General features: G+C 37.3%; 2 protein-coding genes across 7 annotated transcripts in view; one reads left to right on the top strand and one right to left on the bottom strand.

The window, feature by feature from the left end:
- The window catches only part of HBP1 (HMG-box transcription factor 1), a 33,762-nt gene extending 12,783 nt beyond the window's left edge, over positions 1-20,979 (top strand). For all 6 annotated transcript variants that reach the window (XM_050785207.1, XM_050785208.1, XM_050785212.1 and 3 more), the window contains 9 exons: positions 633-861; positions 4,043-4,184; positions 4,603-4,714; positions 4,800-4,912; positions 7,521-7,677; positions 8,379-8,523; positions 14,014-14,331; positions 18,638-18,779; positions 19,882-20,979. In XM_050785207.1, the coding sequence (XP_050641164.1) occupies positions 633-861; positions 4,043-4,184; positions 4,603-4,714; positions 4,800-4,912; positions 7,521-7,677; positions 8,379-8,523; positions 14,014-14,331; positions 18,638-18,779; positions 19,882-19,899 (1,376 nt within the window). In that variant the 3' untranslated portion in view covers positions 19,900-20,979. The remainder of the gene's footprint in view (positions 1-632; positions 862-4,042; positions 4,185-4,602; positions 4,715-4,799; positions 4,913-7,520; positions 7,678-8,378; positions 8,524-14,013; positions 14,332-18,637; positions 18,780-19,881) is intronic.
- A 213-nt stretch (positions 20,980-21,192) lies between these two features.
- Positions 21,193-25,586, bottom strand: part of COG5 (component of oligomeric golgi complex 5) — a 368,980-nt gene continuing 364,586 nt past the window's right edge. The window contains exon 22 of the mRNA XM_050785204.1: positions 21,193-22,067. Within this exon, the coding sequence (XP_050641161.1) occupies positions 21,953-22,067 (115 nt within the window). The 3' untranslated portion in view covers positions 21,193-21,952. The remainder of the gene's footprint in view (positions 22,068-25,586) is intronic.

The raw sequence follows: 25,586 nt of genomic DNA, 5'->3' as shown, positions 1-25,586 counted from the left end.
TTTTAAAAGAATATATATATAATTTTTTTTAAAGAATTCAGTATTTTGGAATTCAGTGTTCCTTATAGTGCTTGGTGTGTACATGAATGGTACTTGGGTAATATTTCTAGTCGTCTTATGGGGAACTGAAAGGGTATTGTGAACTACCTTTTAAGAATGCACTTATAGGAAAAAATAACCAGTAAATATTAACAAGATCAGAATTTATTAGTGAAAAGAAATACTTTAACACAGAGTTGTGTAAGTAGTAGCATAAATATTTATGTGATCTATATTATTATGGAAATTATTGTTTTCATTATAGTCTGTATAACAGGTTATTAAAGTATGTGATTAGTAAGTACATAATGCACACATAAAATGTGCTTTTCTTGATTAACTTGGTAATGTAAAAATGTCTCAATGGCATATGGGTCACTCCTAGGTGAGGTACAAAAACCTAGGGGGAATAAAAAGCAGAAAACACAAACCAGATCATATTTTTCCAGTCTGTGAACAGAATGTTAAATTTATGCTTTTCCTCTCTCAAAATTAATTAGCTAAAATTGACTTCTCTTTTAACTGCAGTTATAATATTGTTCCTTGTATTAGTAATTTCCTTTTTATGATTTTGAGTGTGCTTATATTTGCAGATGACCTTCCTGAACTTCAGGCAGTTCAAAGTGATCCTACCCAATCTGGCATGTACCAGTTGAGTTCAGATGTTTCACATCAAGAATACACAAGACCATCTTGGAACCAAAATACCTCAGACATACCAGAAACTACTTACCGTGAAAATGAGGTGGACTGGCTAACAGAATTGGCAAATATCGCGACCAGTCCAGAAAGTCCACTGATGCAGTGCTCATTTTACAATAGGTAGGAGCATTGATTATATTTTTATTTAAAAATTCTATCATTACAAAAAGGTTTTGTTTAAAATTTTTTCTAGTTTAAAAGTAATAATGCTTTAAATTATTAGAATTTAAGTCATTAGAATTAAGCTCCTTATCTAATGATCAAAGACTTATTTCACTTACTACCATGATTTCATATTTTGAGAATTAAAGGTGATAATGAGAACCATAGAGTAAAAAATATTTGTAAATGTTTAAAATAAATTAGACCATGAAATAATTTTACTACATATAGAAATGAAAATTATATTTGTCTAAAGAAGCAGAGTTGTAATCAAGATTATATTTTAAACTTTTATCAAACTTGAGTTGGGTTCCATTTGGTCTAGGTTTATTTCTTCCGTAGTTTATGTGGCCTTATGTTATTTGCCTGTTTGCTAATTCTAAAATTTGCTAATACTGAAATCTTAAACTTACAAAAGTGGATTAAAAGTGGGTAACACTGTTTCATATATCCAGACAGAGTTTAAGAAAATGAGTGTGCTATGAAATTATGGAAGCTTCCAGCTAATATGCCTAGGGAGACCTAAGTGGAAAATACTTTATTGTTTATCCCTAAAAAGAAATGGATAAATATGACAGTTTATAAGGGAGAGAAATGCCCATATTTGCACACCTGTGAGTAGGAAATGATAGACCAGAGTTTTATACTAGGTAATGTAGGAATAACTGTAAACTTTGTTAGTGCTCCTGAGTGTAATGCATTGCCAAAGAATAAACTTATTAGGTATGAAATCTCACTTTTCTTGTAATCTATTAAGTTGTGCTGCTTTTCTTGTATTTAGCAGGATATTGATCTTGACTAGAGCAAATTGAATTTAGTTAACTTCAGTTTAATTCCATGTTTGTTTCCATAGGAAAGAAAACTTCCTTTCAGAGTTCCTATTTCCTTTATAGTCCTAGTTTTCGTTGTAATCTTAATAGTCAAAAAGCTAAAAATTATTATTATTTTTTAAAAAAAACCCGATTTAACTATCGGATTTGTTTTCTTTCTCTAGAGATAATACTTTTTTTCAGTTTTTACAGCAGAGTCATAGGATTAATAATACAGTTTATGGAAAGTGTGTAAACCCTTCAGAAGAAAATCAGTGTAAATAAAAACATAAGACATAAAGAAAGGAGTATCTCCCTGAGGATGTATTATTCTGTCCAGCATTTTGAGTAATGCTCTGCTCTCTGGCCTGCCTCCTAACACTGTCTGCTCATGCAGCTTCTTGTTGGGTGTTAAACTATGTTACTGAGCTTTGATATCTGAAGTCTTAACTGTATAGTTAAGGAGTTGAGGACAGGTAAAACTTTATATTACCCCTGCATAGATAGAGAAATGAAGAAATCAATGCTGTGAGTGTTGAGACATGTTTAGTATGTTAATTTTCACAGAGTATTCAGGCCATATGCATTTTAGAATATCACATTGTTCTTCATTTTGATTTATTTTTACTTTTTGTCACTTCCGTTTTAAGTGGTTAAACAGAAGAACTGATAAAACTCACTTTTTAAAATTAGGGAGTCAGGGATGAACAAAAGGAATATTTAGCAGTTTGGCCATTCTCTGATACTTCATTTATATCTAAATGTGTAATAACAGGATGGCCAGTTTTTGGGCAAAAGATGAAACATTTAGCATATAATTTGAAATCAAAACTTGGAGAGTATGCTAAAATGCATGGATATCTGAGGGCCTTTTGATTTAAGGAGTGATATGAACATGAAAGCAAAGTATAGATCCTTATGTAAAAGTAATTTCTGGAAAGGTAAAATGCAAAATGTTAATGAGGATGAAGTAGAAATTGAAGGGCTAATACAATTTCTCAGGAAATAAGGGAAAAATTGGAAAGATGTCCTTTCTCTCTCTCTCTCTCTTTTTTTTTTTTTTTTTGTTTTTGAGACAGAGTCTTGCTCTGTTGCGCAGGCTGGAGTGCAGTGGCGCAATCTCGGCCCACTGCAAGCTCCACCTCCCAGGTTCACGCCATTCTCCTGCCTCAGGCTCCTGAGTAGCTGGGACTGCAGGCGCCCACGACCACACCTGGCTAGTTTTTTGTATTTTTAGTAGAGATGGGGTTTCACCGTGTTAGCCAGGATGGTCTTGATCTCCTGACCTCGTGATCTGCCCGCCTCAGCCTCCCAAAGTGCTGGGTGGGATTACAGGAGTGAGCCACCACACCTGGCCCTTCCTCTCCTTTTTAAAAGAGTATTAGTATAGATATGCATAAACTTTTTCTATTAAGCACCACATCTCTATTTGGCATCTCAACAATTATCCTGATTTGGGACCTTACCTTCAGATGGTTTTCCCTCCTCCACCTGACTGTCTTCCTCTCTGCTTCCTTTCCAGACTGCTGAGTCCGTACATGTCATTAATCATCCTTTATAAGCTTGTTTCTTTCTGTTACCCCACCCATGAATATCTGGTTTGTTTGTGAGGGAAGGATCTGGGTATGCTCCTGGGAGCTCCATATACTCTAAAGGGAGCATTGTCTGGTAAAAGAGACTTTTGAGGGGAAGAGAAGAGGGGAAGGGATAAAGTTTTTTTTTTAAGGTGATCCTTGGGGAGAAAAAACAACTAGACCTTATATGTAGTTGCTTTTCAGCAAGTTTGTATTAGAAAACAAGAAATAGTGTCCAGTTACGAGGAGGGTGGATAGGCTGCTCTCTGCTATAAAAAGTTTAAGCATTTTTGCTTAAGGTAGTTGTTTTATCTGTCCAGTGATATGTGGTTGGTAGATAAAGAGTTCAGAGTTGGTTACATTAAGCTTAAATGCTGTCTTCATACTGGGAGTTACTGAGTACATCAAAGTAGAAGAAAGAAATGGATAGGACGCCCTGCATAAGTGGATATTAACATTCACGAATGAAATACACACGTATATGTATTGATAGAAAAATGAATGGGATAAATGAAACCGTAGTAATTTAAAATATATTGTCAAATCTGAAAAAATGGTATCTAAAATGTGAGGATAATTTGGATAAGGAGTTAAGGAATATGATTATAAAATGAAATCTTGCTGTCTTTATTCATGTTTACCATAGATGTGTTCAATGTAATAACATTGGCATTTTAAATACGAAGTTATTTCATCAACAGGAAAGATCTACTTTAAGGACCTATGCTTACGGTTAAAACTGTTGCTTTATTTTAGATCATCTCCTGTACACATCATAGCCACTAGCAAAAGTTTACATTCCTATGCACGCCCTCCACCAGTGTCCTCTTCTTCGAAGAGTGAGCCAGCCTTCCCTCATCACCATTGGAAGGAGGAAACACCAGTAAGACATGAAAGGGTAAGTTTATTTATGAGGTTAAACTTTTACAAAGTTTGCACAACAGTTGAAATACATTAACTTTCCCCATAGGAAATAGTCTCACTGTTCTGTTAGTGATCTGGATTTGATTTTATATACAGCTCTACTATGTGTTAGGAAAGTTTATTATTAATGGGAATGTGCATATAACTTAAGCTTCCAAAAACTTTGTTTTGTGTGTGTGTGTGTCTGTTTTTTTTTTTTTTTTTTTTTTTTTTTAGCAAATTCTCCCATAGCCTGACAATCTTCAGTTTTTGAAGGCGTTATATTTTCCCTAAGTTTAGAATTATTAAGTTACCCGCCTACAAGCATGGGCCTAAAGACGTGAGATGAAAACAGATATTAAAAGGTATATTTTAAAAACAAATAAAAAAGTTGATAATATTTTTCTCCATAGGCAAATAGTGAGTCAGAATCTGGCATTTTCTGCATGTCCTCCCTGTCAGATGATGATGATTTGGGATGGTGCAATTCCTGGCCTTCAACTGTCTGGCACTGTTTTTTGAAAGGTAAAAAAAAAAACCTTGAATTTTCTATAGCTTACTTGTCTAGTACAGTCACATGTCTAATACTTGTTTTCTACCTAAACCTTAGGCACACGACTGTGCTTTCATAAGGGAAGCAATAAGGAATGGCAAGATGTTGAAGATTTTGCTAGAGCTGAAGGCTGTGATAATGAGGAAGATCTTCAAATGGGCATTCACAAGGTTAATTTAAAAGTCTTAAAAAATTTTTCAAAATCTTTCAAAATGAAACAAGATATGTTGTTAATCTACAGAAATATCCTCCATTCACTTTCATATTTAAATGACATCTTACATTTTAGGTAGAGAACTTTTATGACCACTCATTGCTTAGTCTGATGGGGAGGAGCATTGATTTTAGGTTTGCCTTTCTATCATGCTTTCTTGGATGGGAAATAGTATATTTCTTGGTGCTTCTTTGTGTTTTATACACTTTACATTGGGGAAAACTGATATTACAAATATGTAATGAGGCCGGGCGCGGTGGCTCACGCCTGTAATCCCAGCACTTTGGGAGGCCAAGATGGGCAGCTCACGAGGTCAGGAAATGGAGACCATCCTGGCTAACACGGTGAAACCCCGTCTCTACTAAAAATACAAAAATATTAGCCGGGCGAGGTGGTGGGCGCCTGTAGTCCCAGCTATTCAGGAGGCTGAGGCAGGAGAATGGCGTGAACCCGGGAGGTGGAGCTTGCAGTGAGCCGAGATTGCGCCACTGCACTCCAGCCTGGGTGACAGAGCGGGACTCTGTCTCAAAAAAAAAAAAAAAAAGAAGTATGTAATGAATAAATTAACTAACCAAAGCCTTGCCTTAGGTAATCTACAAAGTGATTAATTCCCCTATAGATTATTGACAGTCAATTATTGTAAGGTACTTTATATAAGCTGTTTTATATTAAGTTACTAAAACTAGCATTTTCTAAGTTGATGAGCAAAAGAAGTAGCGAGCAATATTAGGATAAAGTTGACACCTTTCACTTTGAAATTTTTAATTTCTCCATCTCTCCTGTAGGCAAGAAAATGGGCATGTGAGATGTGCTTGTACAAATTCTTTTTTTGATCCTGCTGTGTCTCACTATTAAGTCTCTTGAGAAAAATTGTCCTGTCTTGGCTGCCTTCAGTTTCCTCCCCTTGCTTTACTCTTCACTTTAGTAAAGTTCACAATAGTCTTAACTTTCGCCTCTACTGCTCTACAAAAATTGTCTCAAAGGTTACTAGCTTTATTCTGATTTCTAGGATGAGAGACCTTATTTGTTCTGTTTGACATCTGTACAATATTTGACACATTGGGTTAGTTCCTGACATTGTCTTCCCTTGATTTGTGTAGCATGGCAGCATCCTGATTCTCAGTCTTTTAGGTCTGGTACTTGACTGTCCACAATGCTGAATATTAGACAAGATTCTGCCCCCTTCACTTTCTTCACCAGTTCCTCTCTCCTGATAATGTCAGCAGTGCCTCCATCGTGTCCTGTGGAAAGCACTCTGGACTTGGAGTCAGGAAACCTGGACTCTCTTTATAGCTTCTCCAGCAATTATCTGTGTTACTGATCTTAGGCAGATTGTTAACCCCTCTGAGTATTGGCTGCCTGATCTGAAAAATGGGATTGGATTACTTTTAAGGTCTCCTGCAGCCCTGAGAATTAGAAGATTTTGTAATTTCATTATTTGCCAGTCTGTGTCTATAACCTTCACCTGCACATTTCCAGCTGCATGTTAGACATCTCTACATGAATATCAGTCAATTATTTGAACTAAGCTTAGTATGACCAAAACTGCCCTCACCTTTTTCTTCATCTTCTTGGCTTACTTTTCTCCTATTCTGTTAAAGTTATTATTATCCTCCTTCTTGATTACCAGATTCAAAACCATGAAGTTAGTCTTTTACTATTCTATTTCTTCCATTTATATTCATTTCATTCTAATTCTGTAAAAATTTTTAAGTCATTCTCTCTTACTCATTACCTTGTTCATGTGTTAGCATAATTATGCTTGGATACTATAGCAAGCTTTTGGCATGTTTGTCTCCTTTGTTTTTCGGTGAATGTAAGGGTAAGGATCATGTTTGTTAGTGTTTGTATTTTCAGATCCTACCATGTGGCATGTGTTAAATGCTCAGTATTCATTGAATTTAAATTTGTCTGCTTCTATTACCATTGCACTTGTCAATTCAGGTCTATAATAGGTGTCTCTCATTATATCCTCAAGTAATTGAATATGAGATCTTTCCTTCTGTAGAGTTTCTTCTTATTTACCATCATCTTAAAAATTGACAGTCATGCTGATGAAAACACTTTGATTGATTTCCCAATACCTTCTAAGCAAAAAGTGTAAGTACTTTGCTTGTCTTTAAGAGGCCTTTACTAACTGGCCTCTCTTTATTACCTTTATTTGCCCCAGATCTGAACTCACCTTGTATTTTTAGCAAATACTCAGCACTCCCCAAAGAAGTTGTTAATTACAGATTTCTTGGTGCAAGGCATGTCCTTCCATCTTTCTAAGTTGCATTCTCAGTTCCAATTGGAATTGAAAATCCTCCTTAATCTCTCTTTTGGAATTAATAACTCTTTATTAAACTGCGTCACCATTATTTATACTTGAGTGTAATTGCTTATTCCAGTCTAGTTACTTATATATGTGTCTTTCTTCACTACTGGGTTTGAAAGCTCTTTAATGGCAGGGATCCTGTCTTGGTTATTTTTACCTTTTCCACAAAGTCTTACATGTAATGGGAACTTCACAGTGTTTTGAATTGAATATTTCCAATTCATTCACGCTATGCATATATTTTCAGGGCTATGGTTCTGATGGTCTAAAGTTGTTATCACATGAAGAAAGTGTATCATTTGGCGAGTCTGTACTGAAGTTGACTTTTGATCCTGGTACAGTAGAAGATGGTTTACTTACCGTAGAGTGTAAGCTGGACCACCCTTTCTATGTTAAAAATAAAGGTAGGGCTTGAATTGCATTTGTAGTAACGTTTTTTAAACAAAGCTTCTTAAATCTGTAATTATGTCTGTAGCTTTGATGATTAAGAAAAAATAATTTGAGGGGAAAACATCTTTCAAACTAAATAAAAAACTACCATAGGGAATGCTTATAATAATACCTAATGGTGCTTAAGTATCTTAGCAGTAGTCAGGTGGAACTCTGTGAGTGTAAGAAATTTTTAGATTCATGTAGCATACTATAATAAACTTTCTGTTATCTTGGTATAGTTTGGGGAATGTAGTGATCTGGTTATCACATTTTCATTAAGAGTTACCAAATATGATATAAACCTGAATCACTCTTCAGAGCCTTATTATAGTAACACCATGTTAAACATAATTTTATAATTCAGAAACTATTTCATGGTCTCAGTCATCATTTATCACTTATTGTCATTGTAGACTGATGGAAGTGCTGATTGATAGAGGAGCCCTATATATAATAAAATGCTGAATGATAAGCTAGTTTTAGAGGGCTCTTACATTGCTGAAAGGAAATACTTATCTAGTACTTTATTGTAAAGATACATGACTTGTGTTAGAGAATCTCTTGAGATTTAGCAATAACTTTTTATTTTTAAGATATAGAAATGATATGTCTGTTCTGAAGTAGGGTGCTTTCTGTGAGTCCTCATCCTTTATGCAACATTGTTTAACTTTAGGTTGGTCATCATTTTATCCAAGCTTGACTGTGGTACAGCATGGCATTCCATGTTGTGAAGTTCATGTTGGCGATGTATGTCTACCTCCTGGACACCCCGATGCCATTAATTTTGATGATTCAGGTGTTTTTGATACATTTAAAAGGTAATATTGGATTAATTCTTTGTTTTATTTTCCTCTTAAAGTTTGCCCTTCATTTCCCTAATGGTTGTTAAGTCAGATATTTAGGAATTTCAGTCTTTAAAGATTTGAGAATGATGAAATGAAAACTTACTAGGTAATTAAAGTATAATAGTTAACAGAGTTTTGCATATAGTTGTCATATAGGAAAATTGAGTTTATAAAACATTTAGGATTAGATAAGGAAGAATATCACACGTTACATGACCAAGAGTTTAATGGTTCAGCTTTGATAGTTACATTTAAAAAGTTGTGGTATCTGGCCAGTTGTTTTTAAACAGCTTATACATCTCTTGTGTTTTTTGTAGTTAACTGTATTTTTCTTGATATATTAGTTAACTGTATCTTTGTTTAATACTTACTTTGACCAAGGGCATTAGTTGCATGGTTTAACAAACAGTAGAAAATAGGCCAAACTTGACATCTAAAGGCTTAGAGAGGGGAAGTGGTTATTCCTGAGATCACGTTGCTGGTAAGCGGCAGAGTAGGACAAGAACCAACGTGTCCTGACTCCAGAAGGTTGGTCAGCTATCTTCATTTATATGGGCTTTTCCTGGTTTTTGTGCTGAAAGTCCAGCTTTCAGGAAACCCCTCAGTCCTAGACAAACTGGAACAATTGGTCACCTTGCTCCTAGAAGGAACCCAGAGAAAGTCTGCTTGTAGATATCTGGGATTTAAAGATACATTCTTTCTTTAAGATGATTATCAAATCCATAGGCATGTACGGGCACTAATTAGAGAATTCCCAAGAGTCCCTGCTGGCCTGTAGATTTTATTTCATTCAGTTTAATTAATATATTTTATATATCATGAGGATGAAACTATTATTAAAAAAGCAAATCGCATAGGGCCTGACACAAGCCACATGCTCAATAAATGTCTACAAGCTTATACTCTTAATGCTGTTTGATTATATCCCTCATACACACTCTTTTTTGAAAAACCAGAAAAATGAGTCAAAATTTTAATGACTGATACTTAGGATATATAGATTAGTGATAACTCCTATGTTTTGGTGAGACTGTAACCTGATAGAAAAACTTTGGAAGATAATTTGGCTTTATCTTGTAAAGGTATTAGCAATTTCATTCCTCTTTTATATATATCCTAGAGAAGTAAATTCTTGTAATCATGCTCAAGGAGATGTGCAAGTAAGTTTGTAGCTGTATTGCTCATGATAGCAAAAATGTGGAAACTGTCAATACTTATTAACTGGAGAGTGACTCCATGAATTCTGTTATAATCATAGTGGAATTAGTGGAAAATAAATGAACCTTAGGTATACACTTTAAGACATGGATCAATTTTTAAGACAATGTTTAGTAAAAATAAGTCTTGGAAATATACAGTATGAGTCTATTTTATGGAATCATGTTCCTTAGAAATATATCAAATAAAATAACCATTATATATGGTATGTAGCACACATTATATAATTATGTCAGGGGTCCCTGAAGACTAGCCCCCAGGTTTGATGATTTGCTCAGAGAATTCACAAGACTCAGCACATAGTTGTGCTCATGGCTGTGACTTATTATGGCAAAAAGATATTAATACAAAGCAAAACTGGGAAAGGGAAAAGATGTGGGGTGAAGTCTGGGGGAAGCAAGGCTTCCAGGGATCCTCTCCCAGTGGGATTAAGGGCATGTTTTATTCCCCCAGCAGTGGGCTGTGACAACATATATGAAATATCTCCTAGGGAAGCTCGTTAGACTCACTCGGGCACCTAGGGTTTTTATTGAGAGCGGTCACGTAGGTTTCTTCTGCCTGGCACATACCAAAATCCAGACTTCCAAAAGGAAAGCAGGCATTCAGAGCAAACTGTTGTTTGTACATCCAGTTTAGGCATAGTAAGCCACTCAGTTGTGGGAATGATGGGACCCCTCAAAATCCAAGTTCTAGAAATTAGTCAAGGGTCAGCCTTGTAAGTAGACTTTTGAAAGGATAGCAGTCATTTCTGCATAATGAAACACTGTGTCTTACATATTAAGAAAGATAGTAATATAACTAATGCTACTATAGTATTTATATATTGTATTTATGAGTAATATTTTCATAATAAAATTGAAAAAATAAAGGAATGATAAACATTCAGGAGAGGTTATTTCTGGGAGTGGCAAATATGGAACTTTAAGTGATACTAGAAATATTCTTAATTTGAATTGTGGGTTCACTCTTTTATTTGTATGCTTCATAACTTACATATATATGTAAATTTTACATATTATTACATAGCACAAAACTTTTTTAAAGCAAAAGGGAAAACTTGCCTGCCTAATTCCTGTTTTTCTGAGATAGCAAATTAATTCTTAACCATTTGATCTCACTGAATAATAATCACTCCCAAGATGACGTTAGTCATTGGTCTCATTTTATTGTTGAGTGACTTCAGTATAACAGCAGGAGCACCCACCTTGCAAAGGAGTGGAAATGGGTAGTATCATCATGGAGAAACCAGGACAAAATTGAGATGCTGAAAGTGACTATATTTTCATTGTGGATTGGATTGGTTAAGGGAGATGATGCCTGGCCTAGGGAGGGCAAGAAGATAAAGAGGTAAGAAGAGGAAAAAGTCCAAGTGGAACTGCTCCAAGCAAACTCTCGGGTCATGATTTACAGAGGACATGTGAGTAGTGTCTAGCTCAGGAAGAATCAGAAGTCAGCAATCAGTTGATGAGTTCTCATACGTAATTCAAGGTTCTGTTGTAAGCAGTCCATTCTGAGACACTTGAGAATTGAGGCCAACCTTCTAGGCCTCGGGCATTTAAAACAGTTTTTTTGACTTTTTGAAGTTGACATTTCTGTTCAAGTAATATGATTTAACAAACTTATTGAGTGCCTACTATGTATATAATGTTAATTTATTTCATATTAATTACCCTATTTGTAGATTATATCCTCATTTTACAGAGAGAAGTAAAGTTGAGAGGTTAAGGAATAAAGCCCAAAATAAAGGCAGTTAGTGTCAGAATTAGGATTCAAGCCCATATCTTGTAAAGATTACAAATTTTTAGTACTCTAGCTACTCACCTAAGATAATTCTAAGATAATTCTACAATAATAGATACCCCTAATGGCATAATACACTGTGCCAGCTTCTGCCCTGTTTCTTACGTTTATTGTTCTTTTTGGCACCACTGCATAGCATAATTTCACAGATAAGTAAACTGAGGCTATAGGGTTTGTTTAACTTGGCCAAGGTCTTATTACTAGCTGGAATTTGAACTCAATTGAAATTTTCCATTATTATTTTCAGAATTGGTTAAAAAATGAGTTAAGAATGGGCATGCCTCTTTGCTTCCAGTCTAGAAAAGGAAATGGATTAGTAAATTTATACAGTAAATGTACATGCTGATTGAGAGGCAGTGTAGCCTGTTAGGAACGTGAGCTCGATCTGGACTGCTTGGATTCAAATCCTGGCTTTGCAATTGATTTGCTATGGAAGCTTGAGTAAATTAATATTTCTATGGCTCCTTTAAAAAAAATCTGTAAAATGGGGATAATATTGGAAGGATTAAGTAAGTTAATATCTGTGACATGGTTAATAGGCAGTACATTATTGTGGAGTTTGCCATTAAGACTAGTGATCAGACAGTGAAGTGGGAATGGGCATTCTAAGCTTAGGGAATGGCATGTACACAAAGTAGAGCTGTGAAAGGCACATTTGGGTACGGGTGCTTTAGTGAAGAGAGTGAATGCTTACCTAAGGTAGTATAGCAAAAGATGAAGCTATTTTTAAAGATACTCTATGTCATTACTGCTACAGTAATAGTCATTGAATTTTGTGACTGAATATTTAAAACTGATTTAAGTTGTATCTGTAATGGAAGTAGATGATAGTTATATTTGTGCCACTAGATGGTGGAATTTTCAAATTTTAGTAATTAGCTTACCCAGTATCTTTTGGCATTTAAAGTTGTAATCATTTTCCATCAGTAGAGATGGGTAATTTTGTGTCAGTGCTAAAGTTTGCTATTTTTCTAAATTATGTATGGGAGGGGCTGAAGATACCTTACAAAAACTGCAAACCTAGAAAGCAGACATTGCTTTCCTGACATAATACTGATTGCTAAGCATTTATGAGGTAATTTTGGAGTCATAGTTTAAGTACATTTATTTCATGCAATACTTTCAGAAAAAAGACATCATGTACTTGATAATTGGTAAAAGTCATTTACTGTGTGTAGTCAGTGGCATGGACCACCCTCATTCCTTTGGCTGTTTCCATCTATCTTTAGAATTTTGTAATCTCATGTTTTACCTTTAGGCAGATGGTATTCGTGTAGCTAATGTTAACCTATTTTGATGTATTACCGGAATTTCTGTTTCAGAGAAGCAAGTAGGAGCTAAGTTGAGATTAGAAGCTGAATAAAAGGTTTCCTGCCAAGAAGACAGAAAAGTACTATAGGCAGAAAGAGTTAATGCTGGAACAAGAGAATTCTTTAGCTTATTTCCATGTCTATGTAAACTGAACATACAGAACAAAATGTGGCCTTTCCTGAGAAAGGCGGGTTTTTACAATGAACTTTTTTATGTTATTAGGCTATGTTATAGTTCATGGATGCCCTTTCAGGAGAGTGATGTATGTATGGCTCTCTACCTAAACAAATGACCCAGATTACTGGGCATTTTAAGTTCCTTTAATTATTTATTTGTTTTTGATTTTTTTTTAGACAGAGTCTCACTCTGTTGCCCAGGCTGGAGTGCAGTGGCATGATCTGCCTCCCGGGTTCAAGCGATTCTCCTGCCTCGGCCACCTGAATAGCTGGGATTACAGGCATGTGCTGCCGTGCCCAGCTGATTTTTGTATTTTTAGTAGAGATGGGGTTTCACCATGTTGCCCAGGCTGGTCTTAAACTCCTGACCTCAGGTGATCCACCCACCCTAGCCTCCCAAACTGTTGGGATTACAGACGTGAGCCACCAGGCCTGGCCTTAAGTTCTTTTAGCCACATTTAACAGCTTTTCATTGCCCTTTCCCAACCTTTTGTTTTCTGTAGTATTTAGTCCTTAGGCCTGATATGTTGCCTGCCACTCCATTTTAATTTTCTAGGTCTGGGTGCCTATAGGCCAAGAAATTGTATTGTCACATTTATCCAGAAATGAATTTAAAATAAAAATAAGTGGGTTGTGTAGGATTTGGAGGAGTTACTTGCTATGAATAAAGTATGCTGATTATAACATTCCTTTGGGAGGTTCAAAGTCTTTTTTAAGCTTTTGTATTATCTACAGAGGTTTTTTTAAAGAAATTAATTTTAGTTGGCACATACACAGATTTCATTTTATAAGCAACTATCAGTGGCAAAAGTTGTTAGTGTTGGTAACATGATACAGGGGGATATGCACTGAAATTTCCAATCATGTTAAGGGTTTTTTTTTTTTTTTTAAACCTGCTTTTTAGAAATCAGAATTCTAAATGGAATTAAAATCTTACTTTTTTTTTTTAATTTTATAGCTATGACTTCACACCTATGGATTCTTCCGCAGTTTATGTGTTAAGTAGTATGGCTCGCCAGCGTCGTGCATCTTTGTCTTGTGGAGGACCTGGTGGTCAAGACTTTGCAAGATCTGGATTCAGTAAAAACTGTGGCTCACCTGGATCATCACAGCTCTCTTCCAATTCTTTGTATGCTAAAGCTGTTAAAAACCACAGCTCAGGGACTGTGAGTGCCACTTCTCCTAATAAGTGCAAAAGACCAATGAATGCCTTCATGCTTTTTGCCAAAAAATACAGAGTTGAATATACTCAGATGTATCCAGGGAAAGATAACAGGTAAAAATAGTGATAATTCTGATTATAATAAATGAGTAATACTTCAATATGTTTCATAGTAACTGGAATAGTTAAGTAAACTTATTCTTTAATAGCTTTTATTCAACTCATAGGCTGACTGTTTTTTTTTTCTTTTTTTTTGAGATGGAGTCTTGCTCTGTCACCCAGGCCAGAGTGCAGTGGTACAATCTCGGCTCACTGCAGCCTCAGCCTTCCAGGTTCAAGCAATTCTCCTGCCTCAGCCTCCCAAGTAGCTGGGACTACAGGTGCCCACCACCACACCTGGTTAATTTTTTGTATTTTTAGTAGAGACAGGGTTTCACCATGTTGGCCAGGCTGATCTCGAACTCCTGACCTCAGGTGAACCACCCGCCTTGGCCTCCCAAAGTGCTGTGATTACAGGCGTGAGCCACCGTGCCTGGCCAGGTTGACTTTAAGAAGTTACTAAGTGGAATTTTTAGGGTTATATGTAATTATTTTATAATACCTAGACAATTAGGTTACCTACCTTAGTAATAAGGATCTACCTTTTCTTATTTGTGCTGTAGCCCAGGCTGGAGTACAGTGGTGTGACTCACTGTAGCCTCTATCTCCCAGGCTCCATTAATCCTCCTACCTCAGCTTCCTGAATGGCTGGGATTACAGGCACATGCCACCACACCCAGCTAATTTTTGTATTTTTTGTAGAGATGGGGTTGTGCCATGTTGCCCAGGCTGTTCTCAAACTCCTGGGTACAAGCGATCTGCCTGCCGCCCAAAGTGCAAGATCTACCTTTTAAAATCATCTTATTTACCTGTTACAGGACACAGTTCTAACAATTGGTAGTTGTATCTTTATAGAACAGCGAAACTAAGTCAACTGTGGATTGTACGGGGAACTGGCAATTTGTAGCAAGTTGCCAGAGTTGTCAAAAGGCTGAACTTAAGAGCTGTCCTCAGTGGAAGCTGGGAATACAAATCAACTCAAGTCCTTCCTACTCTGTTGCCTGTACCCTTACTCATCTCCAATTCCTGTACTACTGAATCCCTCTCATACCAGTCAGGTTCTCCATATATTAATAAAGCTGTCTTCTTCCAGTCTTTGTATCCTGAGGATCAAAACTACTGTTTCCTTTATCTTGATATCATGAGAAAAGTCAGATGTAACACAGTAATGAATAGCTTTGTCCTAGTTCCTTATTCCTTAAGATACCTAAGTGTGGAATTACGAGTCAAGAATTCTAAGAGCCTTTGTTTGTTTGTTTTGAGGCAAAGTCTCACTGTCATCCAGGCTAGAGTGTAGTGGCAGGATCTTGGTTCACTGCAACCTCTGCCTCGTGGGTTCAAGTGATTCTCCTGCCTCAGCCACCCGAGTAGCTGGGATTATGGGCATGTGCCACTACGCCCAGCTAATTTTTCGCATTTTTAGTAGATACGAGGTTTCACTATGTTGGCCAGGCTGGTCTCGAACTCTTGAGTAAGTGATCCGCTCACCTTGGCCTCCTAAAATGCTGGCATTACAGGCATGAGCCACTGGGCCCAGCCCTAAGAGACTTTTTAATACTATTGAAATTTTTTAACTCTTGGATCTGTCATTTGTGTGACTTTTGGCAATTAATCTAAGTTGTAATCCATTTCTTCAGTAAAAAGGGGGGGTTTAACTGTGTTTTCTTAAAAAAATTAGTTTGGAAGTCTACTTCTCTGTGACTTTTAGGCTTTAAGGACATTTTAAGAATAATTTGTACCTTTCCCCTTGTTCAATTTTTGAGAAAATGGCCTCGGATTTAGTGACAGGTACATGCTGCATTTCTCTTTTTGTACATTTCTGGTATTATTAAACATATCCTTTGACTTCTAGAAACGGGATTCACATCCCTATAAGTCTCTTCCCTGCCAGTAGTTGAGAATGTCAGCTGGGATGCATTCTGTATTTATTTACAATCCTGGGGGACTGGACTATCCTGATGATAAGAAGTGTAAATCTCATTTTATCTTTAGGTGTTTTGTTTTCTGATCTTTTTATAGAATCTCTAAATCAGGTTATATCCTTTATTGCTCATAAATCTTTTTTTTTTTTTTTTTTTTTTTTTTGAGAGGGAATCTTGCTCTGTCACCCAGGCTGTAGTGCAGTGGTGTGATCTCAGCTTATTGCAAACACTGCCTCCCAGGTTCAAGTGATTCTCCTGCCTCAGCCTCCCAAGTAGCTTGGACTACAGGCATGCACCACCACACCTGACTAATTTTTTGTAGTTTAGTAGAGATGGGGTTTCATCTTGTTGGCTAGGCTGGTCTCGAACTCCTGACCTCAGGTGATCTGCCCACCTCTGCCTCCCAAAGTGCTGGGATTAAAGATGTGAGCCATCGTGCCCAGCCAAATGTAGTATTTTCTTTGCATTTTAGCATTGCTGCCATGTGGTATACTGGTAATCATCTAACACCGAGGGCCATCAGATGTCACCTCTCTCTAAACCGAATAAGTCATACATAATTTTGAAAATGGATTTTTCCCTGTCTCTAATAAAGCTGCCTTAATTCAGTGAATAAATTCTCATTTGGAGGCAAATTCTGAGGGAATGGAGACTAGAATAGGTCAGAGACATGTAGCTCATTTTAAGTTGCTATAAATGTCCATCTGGATGTAACATTCACTGCAGAAATAATCTTTAGATGTGTGTATTTTATAGTTGTTAGGGAATACAGCGTATAGTCTATAGCATTGTGTACATTTCATTACCTGTCATCTTTTAACTTAAAAGAATAAATTTGTTTCCCAGTGCCGGCCCCTTGAAAAACATCTCATATTCTTTCTTACTGTGGATGACTGAGATGGTGTGAATATGTATTGCTTTGTTTAAATGTGTCAACCCTTATATGGTACCTTTAACCCAAGACTAAAAGTTTTTTTTAAATGGGTTCTGCAAGTGGAATATACAAATTGATTTTCATTTTATTATTTATTTTTGAGAGAGTCTCGTTCTGTTCCCCAGGCTGGAGTGCAATGGTGGGATCTCGGCTCACTGCAACCTCTGCCTCCTGGGTTCAAGCGATTCTAGTGCCTCAGCCTCCCCAGTAGCTGTGATTACAGGCGTGTGCCATCACACCTGGCAAATAGTAGAGAGGGGTGATGGGGTTTCACCATGTCGGCCAGGCTGGTCTTGAACTCGTGGCCTCAAGTGATCTGCCTGCCTTGGCCTCCAGAAGTGCTGGGATTACAGGCATGAGTCACAACATCCAGCCCAACAATTGGTTTATAATAAAGGAAAATGCAGCACAATGTTTAACTGCATTAACTTATTGGATAAAAAGACAAATACACTTGTAGGAGAGCTTCTGTGGTTTATTACTGTTCGAAGGCACAAATGCCTGTTGCTTTGGCTTCCATATTAGTCAGTATAAAAATCACTTGACGCCTGTAATCCCAGCACTTTGGGAGGCTGAGATGGGCGGATCACGAGGTCATGAGATCGAGACCATCCTGGCTGACATGGTGAAACCTCGTCTCTACTAAAAATACAAAAAAAATTCGCTGGGCGTGGTGGCGGGCGCCTGTAGTCCCAGCTACTGGGGAGGCTGAGGCAGGAGAATGGCAGGAACCTGGGAGGCGGAGCTTGCAGTGAGCCGAGATGGCGCCATTGCACTCCAGCCGGGGCGACAGAGCAAGACTCCGTCTCAAAAAAAAAAAAAAAAAAAAAAAATCACTTGATGTGCTTTGTGCAAAATTTCCAGGACCTTATGTCCGTCTTATATGGGTGTCATGAAGTGAATGGTTAAAAGGTCTTTGTAGAAGGAAGGTGGTTTACATCTGTATGCCCTAGTTGAGACTGTTTTAGGTTTCATAGCAGAGTAACAAACAGGAGAAAATAGCTTCTAATTTTAGTCATGATGTATTCTATCAGTTCAACTTCTTACCATTTTGAGTTTATCCAGTTTTCTCAAGTAATAAAATATATTGCCTAAAGGTTTATTTATTTGGTTTTCTCTTGAGAGAAATAGTAAGGCATGCATAGTTAATTCTACACTTACACTATGGTTGTGTGAATGAAAAAAGACCTGTATCAAAACTATTTGATAGGTTACGGGCACAAATAGAGAGTGAGATTAGCTTTTAGTACAAGTTGAGTACTTTATGCTGCTGATACGGCACAATGGACTATTTGACTCGAGATTTTACTGGAAATGAGTATTACGGCCTTGACCTTTTCCCATCTCTATGATAGACAAGATTTTCATTTTTTAACTTCACATTTTTCTCCTGAAGTAGCAGCACTTGACATGAGATTTATGAAAAATGTGTACCTTCAGCATTGTGTAAATATTTATTTTACAGAGCCATAAGTGTGATCCTTGGTGACAGGTGGAAGAAAATGAAGAATGAAGAGAGAAGAATGTACACATTAGAAGCAAAGGCTTTGGCTGAAGAACAGAAACGTTTAAATCCTGACTGTTGGAAGAGGAAAAGAACCAATTCAGTATGTTTCAATAAATAGTGTTTAAAATTATCTTGCCTCGTCCCTGCAGGTGTACTGGCATGTTGGAGCAGTTGTTACAACCTTTAAGAGGTTGTGTTGATGTTATCTCTAGCATTTTTATACTTCAAAACCTAATAATGTTTTCGCATCATCATATAAAGACTGCCTTTCCTCAAGTGTCATTTACTGTCTTAGCATGGAAAGTCGAAATCTCAGGCAAACTTTAAAAAGAATGTTTGTTCTAAACATTGGTTGGAAAAATAATTTTGGAATACAGTATTTCTAGTTGAGTTGAAAGATAAGCATTATTAATCCATTAATATCACAGTAGAAAATTTCTCTAATTTTTGGTATGTCGCAACAGCTTTTCCTTAATTGGTGAGGGACCAATGAGGCTGGAGGCGTTGGGGGAATGTTAGCTACCATTCATGGGGACTTGTGCCATTGGCACAGAATTTCTAGATTGAAAAATTTCGAGGGGGAGAAGAAATAGAAAGGCCCAGGAAGGGTGGCCAATAAGTCTGTATGATAAGCTATCTTGGATAGACTTGTTTCTTACAACTTTTCCATTACTAAACTAGCATCTTTTAGGTTCAGTGTTTTTATATTAATTGCAAGAAAATTGCGTGTGATACAGTGGGGTCAATTTGAAATATCATTAAATGAAGTGAAGATATCAGTAGTTTATAGTAGGAGAGCTGGCCAAAGATACTTTAAATTCACTCTGTGTACTTGTGCCTGTTTCTTAGTAACATGCAGGTCACATCTGTTTAAATTTTTCAAGAATTTCTTTAAAAATAGTGGTCAGTAGTCAGACGAGAGAGGTGACTGAACTGAGTTTTGGAAGTTCTTGGTTAATTTAGAATTTCTTGTGTTAGGACTTCGCCTGTATCCTTTTCTGTTCATCCTAGTCAATGTCTTATGATTGCATACATTTTCTGGATGCTTGAGCCATCAGATATCAGCTAGCTTTTTAAAATCACCTTTAAGAAGCAGTATTTTCTAATAGTAAATTTATAAACATCTTATACATCTTAGCTTTCATATATAGGGTTACTATGTATTGATTTGTAAACATTCACTGAGTTTTTTATTTCCACAGGGCTCACAACAACATTAAACCAGGATGCTTATGTTCTTAAGTCTATATTTGCATATACATTGACTCTTGATGGAAAGACTTAAGAAGATCAAGGTCTCACCATTTGTCCTCAATTCGTGTGACCATAAGATACTGATAGCATTGAGTCTTGAAATGATTTAATAATATGAGTGAGGATTTGCTTTCTCCATTAGAGCATTAAGCTAAAACTATCAACATTTTAAACCAAATTGCCTTATTTTTCTTCCAAACTTCATATATGTCTATCAGGTAATATAGGCTTGAAAATTGATATCCTGTGGTGCTAAAGTACAGTAGAAAGAGAGGAAAAGTGTATACATGTTTTATTTTAAATTGTACGAAAGGGGAATTTAAAAAATATGTAACTGCTGTTTATACATTGGCTCCTTACTGCTTATTAATCTGTATTGTACACATGATGGAATGAAGCAGAAGCTGGGAGTCGGCCTTTGAGTAACCACCACATGGCTCAGCATCTGTGCCAAACATAGGCGCTCCTAGTCTGGTCAGTGCCAAGAGGCTACCAGAACATGTGGCAGGTGGCTGGTGTTGGTGTCCCAGCTTCTAAGAGCCACCTGCTGCAGTTACCATGGCATGCTGAGTTGATGCACCAGGTGGCAGCAGCCATCCATTATTTCCAATGGAGACCTAGCCCAGGCCAAGGTAAAGTTAGTTAATAGCATTGGGATATAGTCACTGTAATGGTGCTATTAACAGTCAACACCATTGTATTTTTTAACTTCGTGTTCTATATCTCCTCAGCCATGTATCTTAAATATATTTTGTCATCATAATCTTTATGGTGGGGGCAGACTTTGCACTTATTGCAGTGCAACACTTGCACTTTAATTTCCTCCAACTGTCTAAAATTAGAGCAAATACATTGGCAATACAGCTGCTTTTGCTCTGAGCTACAATCATGGCTTTTCATGTTACTTACCAAGTGGTGTTTCTGGTTAGGAATCACAGCTGTAAAATTGATTTCAGTTCATTACACTTCTTCATGATGTTGCCCCTAAATTTTGCACACTATATTCTTGTATATTATTTCAAATAAATGGAAAAAAAAGTTGCTTATCTCTGACATTTACTGATTAATCTTGGCTGAATTTTATTTATGAGTTCTCAGAATAACAGGTTCAGGAGATGGAAAACATAAGGCAGATTCCTAACACTGCTAATTAGGAGGCTGCTGATGGGATTTTAAAAATTAAAAACAAAAATGTTAATAGCAGAACAAGAGCCATCAGAAAATAAGGACTTAGATTATCTACCAGTTATAGAGAATCTCTATAGAATAAAAATTTTTATTTTTCACATGGTATCTTTGTTACAAGGTTAAACAGCCCAAAGGTCTGCTTTTAATGATGGTATGACAAAGTGTAACAAAAGCCTTGCTTTATTTAAAGATAGAGTATGACATACTTAAACAAGGCCATTTAACCCTGTATCTTAGCTTTGGGATGTGCCAGTGGTTCCTCAACTTTGTTGTCTATTGGAATCATTTTGGGGATTTTTTTTTTGTTGTTTTTTTAAATACTGGTGTCAGGCTCCCACTCCCAGACATGTTAATTAGAGTGCAAGTTGGGCATCAGGATTTTTAAAAACTCCTCTGGTGATACGAATGTGCAGCCAAATTTGGAAACCACTGAGCCTACATGCTTATTTAGTGAAGAAGGCAGGGTTGGGGGAAGCAGGGTACGTATTATATAACGTGTTCATATCCTTTTAAAAGAAGTGGGGACTTTGGGTTTATGTACCCATAGGAGGACTCGGTTATGGATGGAAAAGAAATTTTAGCCTTGTACAAAAATCTGAAAGAGGAAAACATCTTTCTGAAAAAATCAGGTCCATGGAATTAAAAGGTGATGACTCGACATTTTTATGCTAAAGTATAAGTGCTAAAGAGGTAAATAAAGGTTGACAGGAAATACAGAACAATCAATTACATTCTTAAAATAGTGGATAGTAGCTGTCTTTTGGAGTATGTGTTAACTGCCAACTATGAATGGGTTAGCACAAAGTGGAGATCAACAAAGCTTTCATATTGTTACTGAAGAGCAGACATAGCCTTCTGAAGCAGCTGAACCATTATGGGATAAACTGGTGCAAATTCTTTGCCTTCTCTACTTCTCACTGATTGAACGTAAGCTTCCAGGGCTCCCCTGAAAACCAAAATGAAAACAATGTCAAAATATGACATAAATCACATAAAACAGATTAGGGGATACCAATATATAAAAATTATTAATAAGCTCATTTCTGGAACTGTTAATGCTCAGTTTCTCAAGCCAAGTGACCAACAGCCTTCACTCATTTACTGGTACTGTTACTACGGTGACTATGTTTAGAGTGAAAAACTATAACCATGTTTTCAGTCTGCATTGTTCTTAGTGGTCTAGTCATGTACTCAGAGCCCTCTGGCTGTGTAAGTATGTTCTCAATTTCCCTCTTCCCTGCTTCCCTACTGAAGACGCCTGCAACGGAATAGGCACTTGTGCCTACTCCCAGAGCTCACAAGGGGCATCCTGTGCCTCTGAAAGGCATGCTCAAGAGTACAGGGGGATGGGGCCCTTTGACACATTCGGTAACACCAGTAGATGCATTATATTCCTGTTATTTGATGAACTATGAACAACCAACAACTAGAATAAATGCTCTTGGACTGTAATTATTGGCAAAATATATGATTGGGAGGCAGTCTGAATTTAATCAAGGGAATGTGGTACCATTCCATTATTTATGATTATGGTGTTCTCATGGATTAGGTTGGGGGTTAGCAAACTGCCTGCAGGCTGAATCTAGCCTGATGCTTATTCATTTATGTATTGTCTGTGGCTGCTTTCACACAATGGCAGAGTTGAATAGTTGAGGCAGAGACCATGTGGCCTGCAAAGTCTGAAATATATCTGACCCTTCTTTTACAGAAAAAGTTCATTAGTCCCTGAACCAGATCATCTGTTTAAGTGGAGCTAAAAAGAATGGCTACAAGATTAATTTTTAATTATTGGTCTGTTTAAGTACCAGATACACAAACACATTTTTGTCATAATTATATTTTCTTCAAAATTTCAGTTTGAGATTGGAGCATTTATGTAAAGATATAAGTTAATACCATTACTCAGTTCACACACAATAGCACTTAATTCTTAAGTGGTTTTCTTTTTGCTCTCAAATACTGAAAATACTAATCTAATTGGGTTTGTTCAAGATTTTTCATTGAATTACGGGGAACACCCTTCCCCAGAGTCTGGCTATCACTCATCAGTTTGTAGTGCCCTTCCATCCCACCAGCCACTGTCCACGTAAAGGGATTTCACATCTCTTAAGTTCCAGCCCTGACCTCCCCCTCCTGATCTTTGCTTCTTCCTGTCCTCTGGACAGTTTTATCTGACTTGCTTCCAGGTAGCCCTCAAACTCACTTGTCAAAAAACGGGCAGCATTCAGCCTGCCTTACCTTATTTCAACAAAGGGCACCATCAACTTAAGGTCTCTAAGTTCTTTTCCCCTCCTACACCTAAACAGTTACCAAATCCTATTAATTTGCTACACCCATTTCCACATCCAGTCCCTCCTCTCCCCTTTCCTTCACTTTGAACCCTTGCTATCTTGTGCCCTAATGATTGCTGTAGCCTCTTAGGTGGTGATCATCCTGGTGCTATTTCTCCCTTGTTCTGGTCAGTCTTCCATGTTGTAGCAAGAGATCTCTCCCTGAAGTATTACAGCACTTGCCATGCCCTATTCTTTATAGGAAATGTGGAAAGGTCTGACTTCTGTATCAACAGTCTTGACTTAGCAGGGTCCAGCATTTTGGAATCCCTGAAGGCTGGCTGCATGCTCTGGTCAGTTCCTAGACTCAACCCAACTGAATACCAGCTTCATCATCAAGCTGCTCCCAGCCCTTTCTATGCTACTGCTGGGTTTTAGATAGCTTGATGTGGCCTAAAATCCTCAAATCATTAATTTCCATTTTTGTGTTACCAAGTAATATGCAAAGCATGTTTGCCCCATTTGTATAGCCCAACCTGACTGCCCACCTAGGGAAAGATCAAGGGTGTCTGTTCATATATTACACTGAAATAAAGCTGTCTCTGCCTAACAAAGTAGGGTGTGCCAAAGGGCCTGTTTATCTTTGGCCATACTGAATGTTTCAGTTAAAGAGCCACATTCTCTTAGCCCTTTGCACATTATCTTCCTGTCCTTAGAATACCCTTCCTTGCTTGCTTTCTTGTGCAGCTCTTTATCTCTTAGGACTCAGCTTCAAATGCTCCCTTTTAAGAAAAGCCTTTTTAAACTCCAGGCAGCAGTAAAGAATGCAAACCACCTTGGAGTCACAAGGTTTGTGAAACTATCTAACTTCTGTATCAACAGCCTTGACTTAGTAGGATCCGGCATTTTGGAATCCCTGAAGGCTGGCTCCATGCTCTGGTCGGGGCAGGAGTACTTTAAATCAGGTATGTGGAGGGCTGGGCAAGCCCTTACTGAAGAAGTGTAGCTGTTTTAAATAAGATGTAAGTTCATACCATTACTCAGCTCACATACCCAGTTTCAAGTCCTAGCTAACATACCACTCTCAACTGGCATGCAAGATGGAATTTAGTGCTCTTAGAGAAAAATGTTTTGTGAGATGCCTTAGTTCAACTCAGAGCTGACCCTTAATGGAGATACTTGTCTATGAAAAAAACTTGCTTCTTTTAGTAATATGCTTCTAGTTGGTATGCCATCCTGGAAATTGTCTCCACTCCCTAAATGTAGTCCCTACAGAATCATATACAGTAAAGAAATCCGCAAGAGCTCATCCGTCTTTTTTTTTTTTTTTTTTTGAGACGGAGTCTCGCTCTGTCACCCAGGCTGGAGTGCAGTGGCCAGATCTCAGCTCACTGCAAGCTCCGCCTCCCGGGTTCACGGCATTCTCCTGCCTCAGCCTCCCTAGTAGCTGGGACTACAGGCACCCGCCACCTCGCCCGGCTAGTTTTTTGTATTTTTCAGTAGAGACGGGGTTTCACCGAGTTAGCCAGGATGGTCTCGATCTGACCTCGTGATCCGCCCGTCTCGGCCTCCCAAAGTGCTGGGATTACAGGCGAGCTCATCCGTCTTTAAGACAGTGAGATGTATGTATCAGTGTCTAAGAAGTGTTTATATTCACAGGAACTATAATCATTTCACAGTGAATGGGTTAGATATATTTGATGTACAAAAATCAACGTAGTTTCATTGGCATTTAAAAGGATAAGACATCACATAAATTACACAATATGTAGAAGAAAGATCAGAAATGAGTGGTTAGATTTTTGGGTAGTCATCAAGAACACCATCAGAAGTATGGGGGAAAAAAGATGAAGCTGCCCTCCCACATGAAATTAGAGCAAGATTTTCGAGTACTTATTAAATTACTTCATTTGCTTAAGCAAAACATTAGCTTTCTTGGAAGTCAGGCCAAGCATTATGTAACAGTCTTAACTCTGGTTTGTAACCAAAATAAGTAGATTATTGAGGCTATCCTTATTGGGAAAAAACGAAACACGATTAGTAGAGGAATGGTTTGTGGTAACATGGCAACACTGCTCAATGTGACAAAAACTAGCCAAGTGGAGGTTTTCATGGAGAACAACACTGATTTTTGTCAGGCATTTAAATATTCAGTGTGATTAGTAAGTACTGAAATGCGTAAGTGACGTAAAGAT

Source organism: Macaca thibetana, chromosome 3, assembly GCF_024542745.1.
Source record: "Macaca thibetana thibetana isolate TM-01 chromosome 3, ASM2454274v1, whole genome shotgun sequence".
NCBI lineage: Eukaryota > Metazoa > Chordata > Mammalia > Primates > Cercopithecidae > Macaca > Macaca thibetana.
Note: the sequence above shows the minus strand (reverse complement) of the source record. Positions and strands in the feature narration are given on the sequence as shown.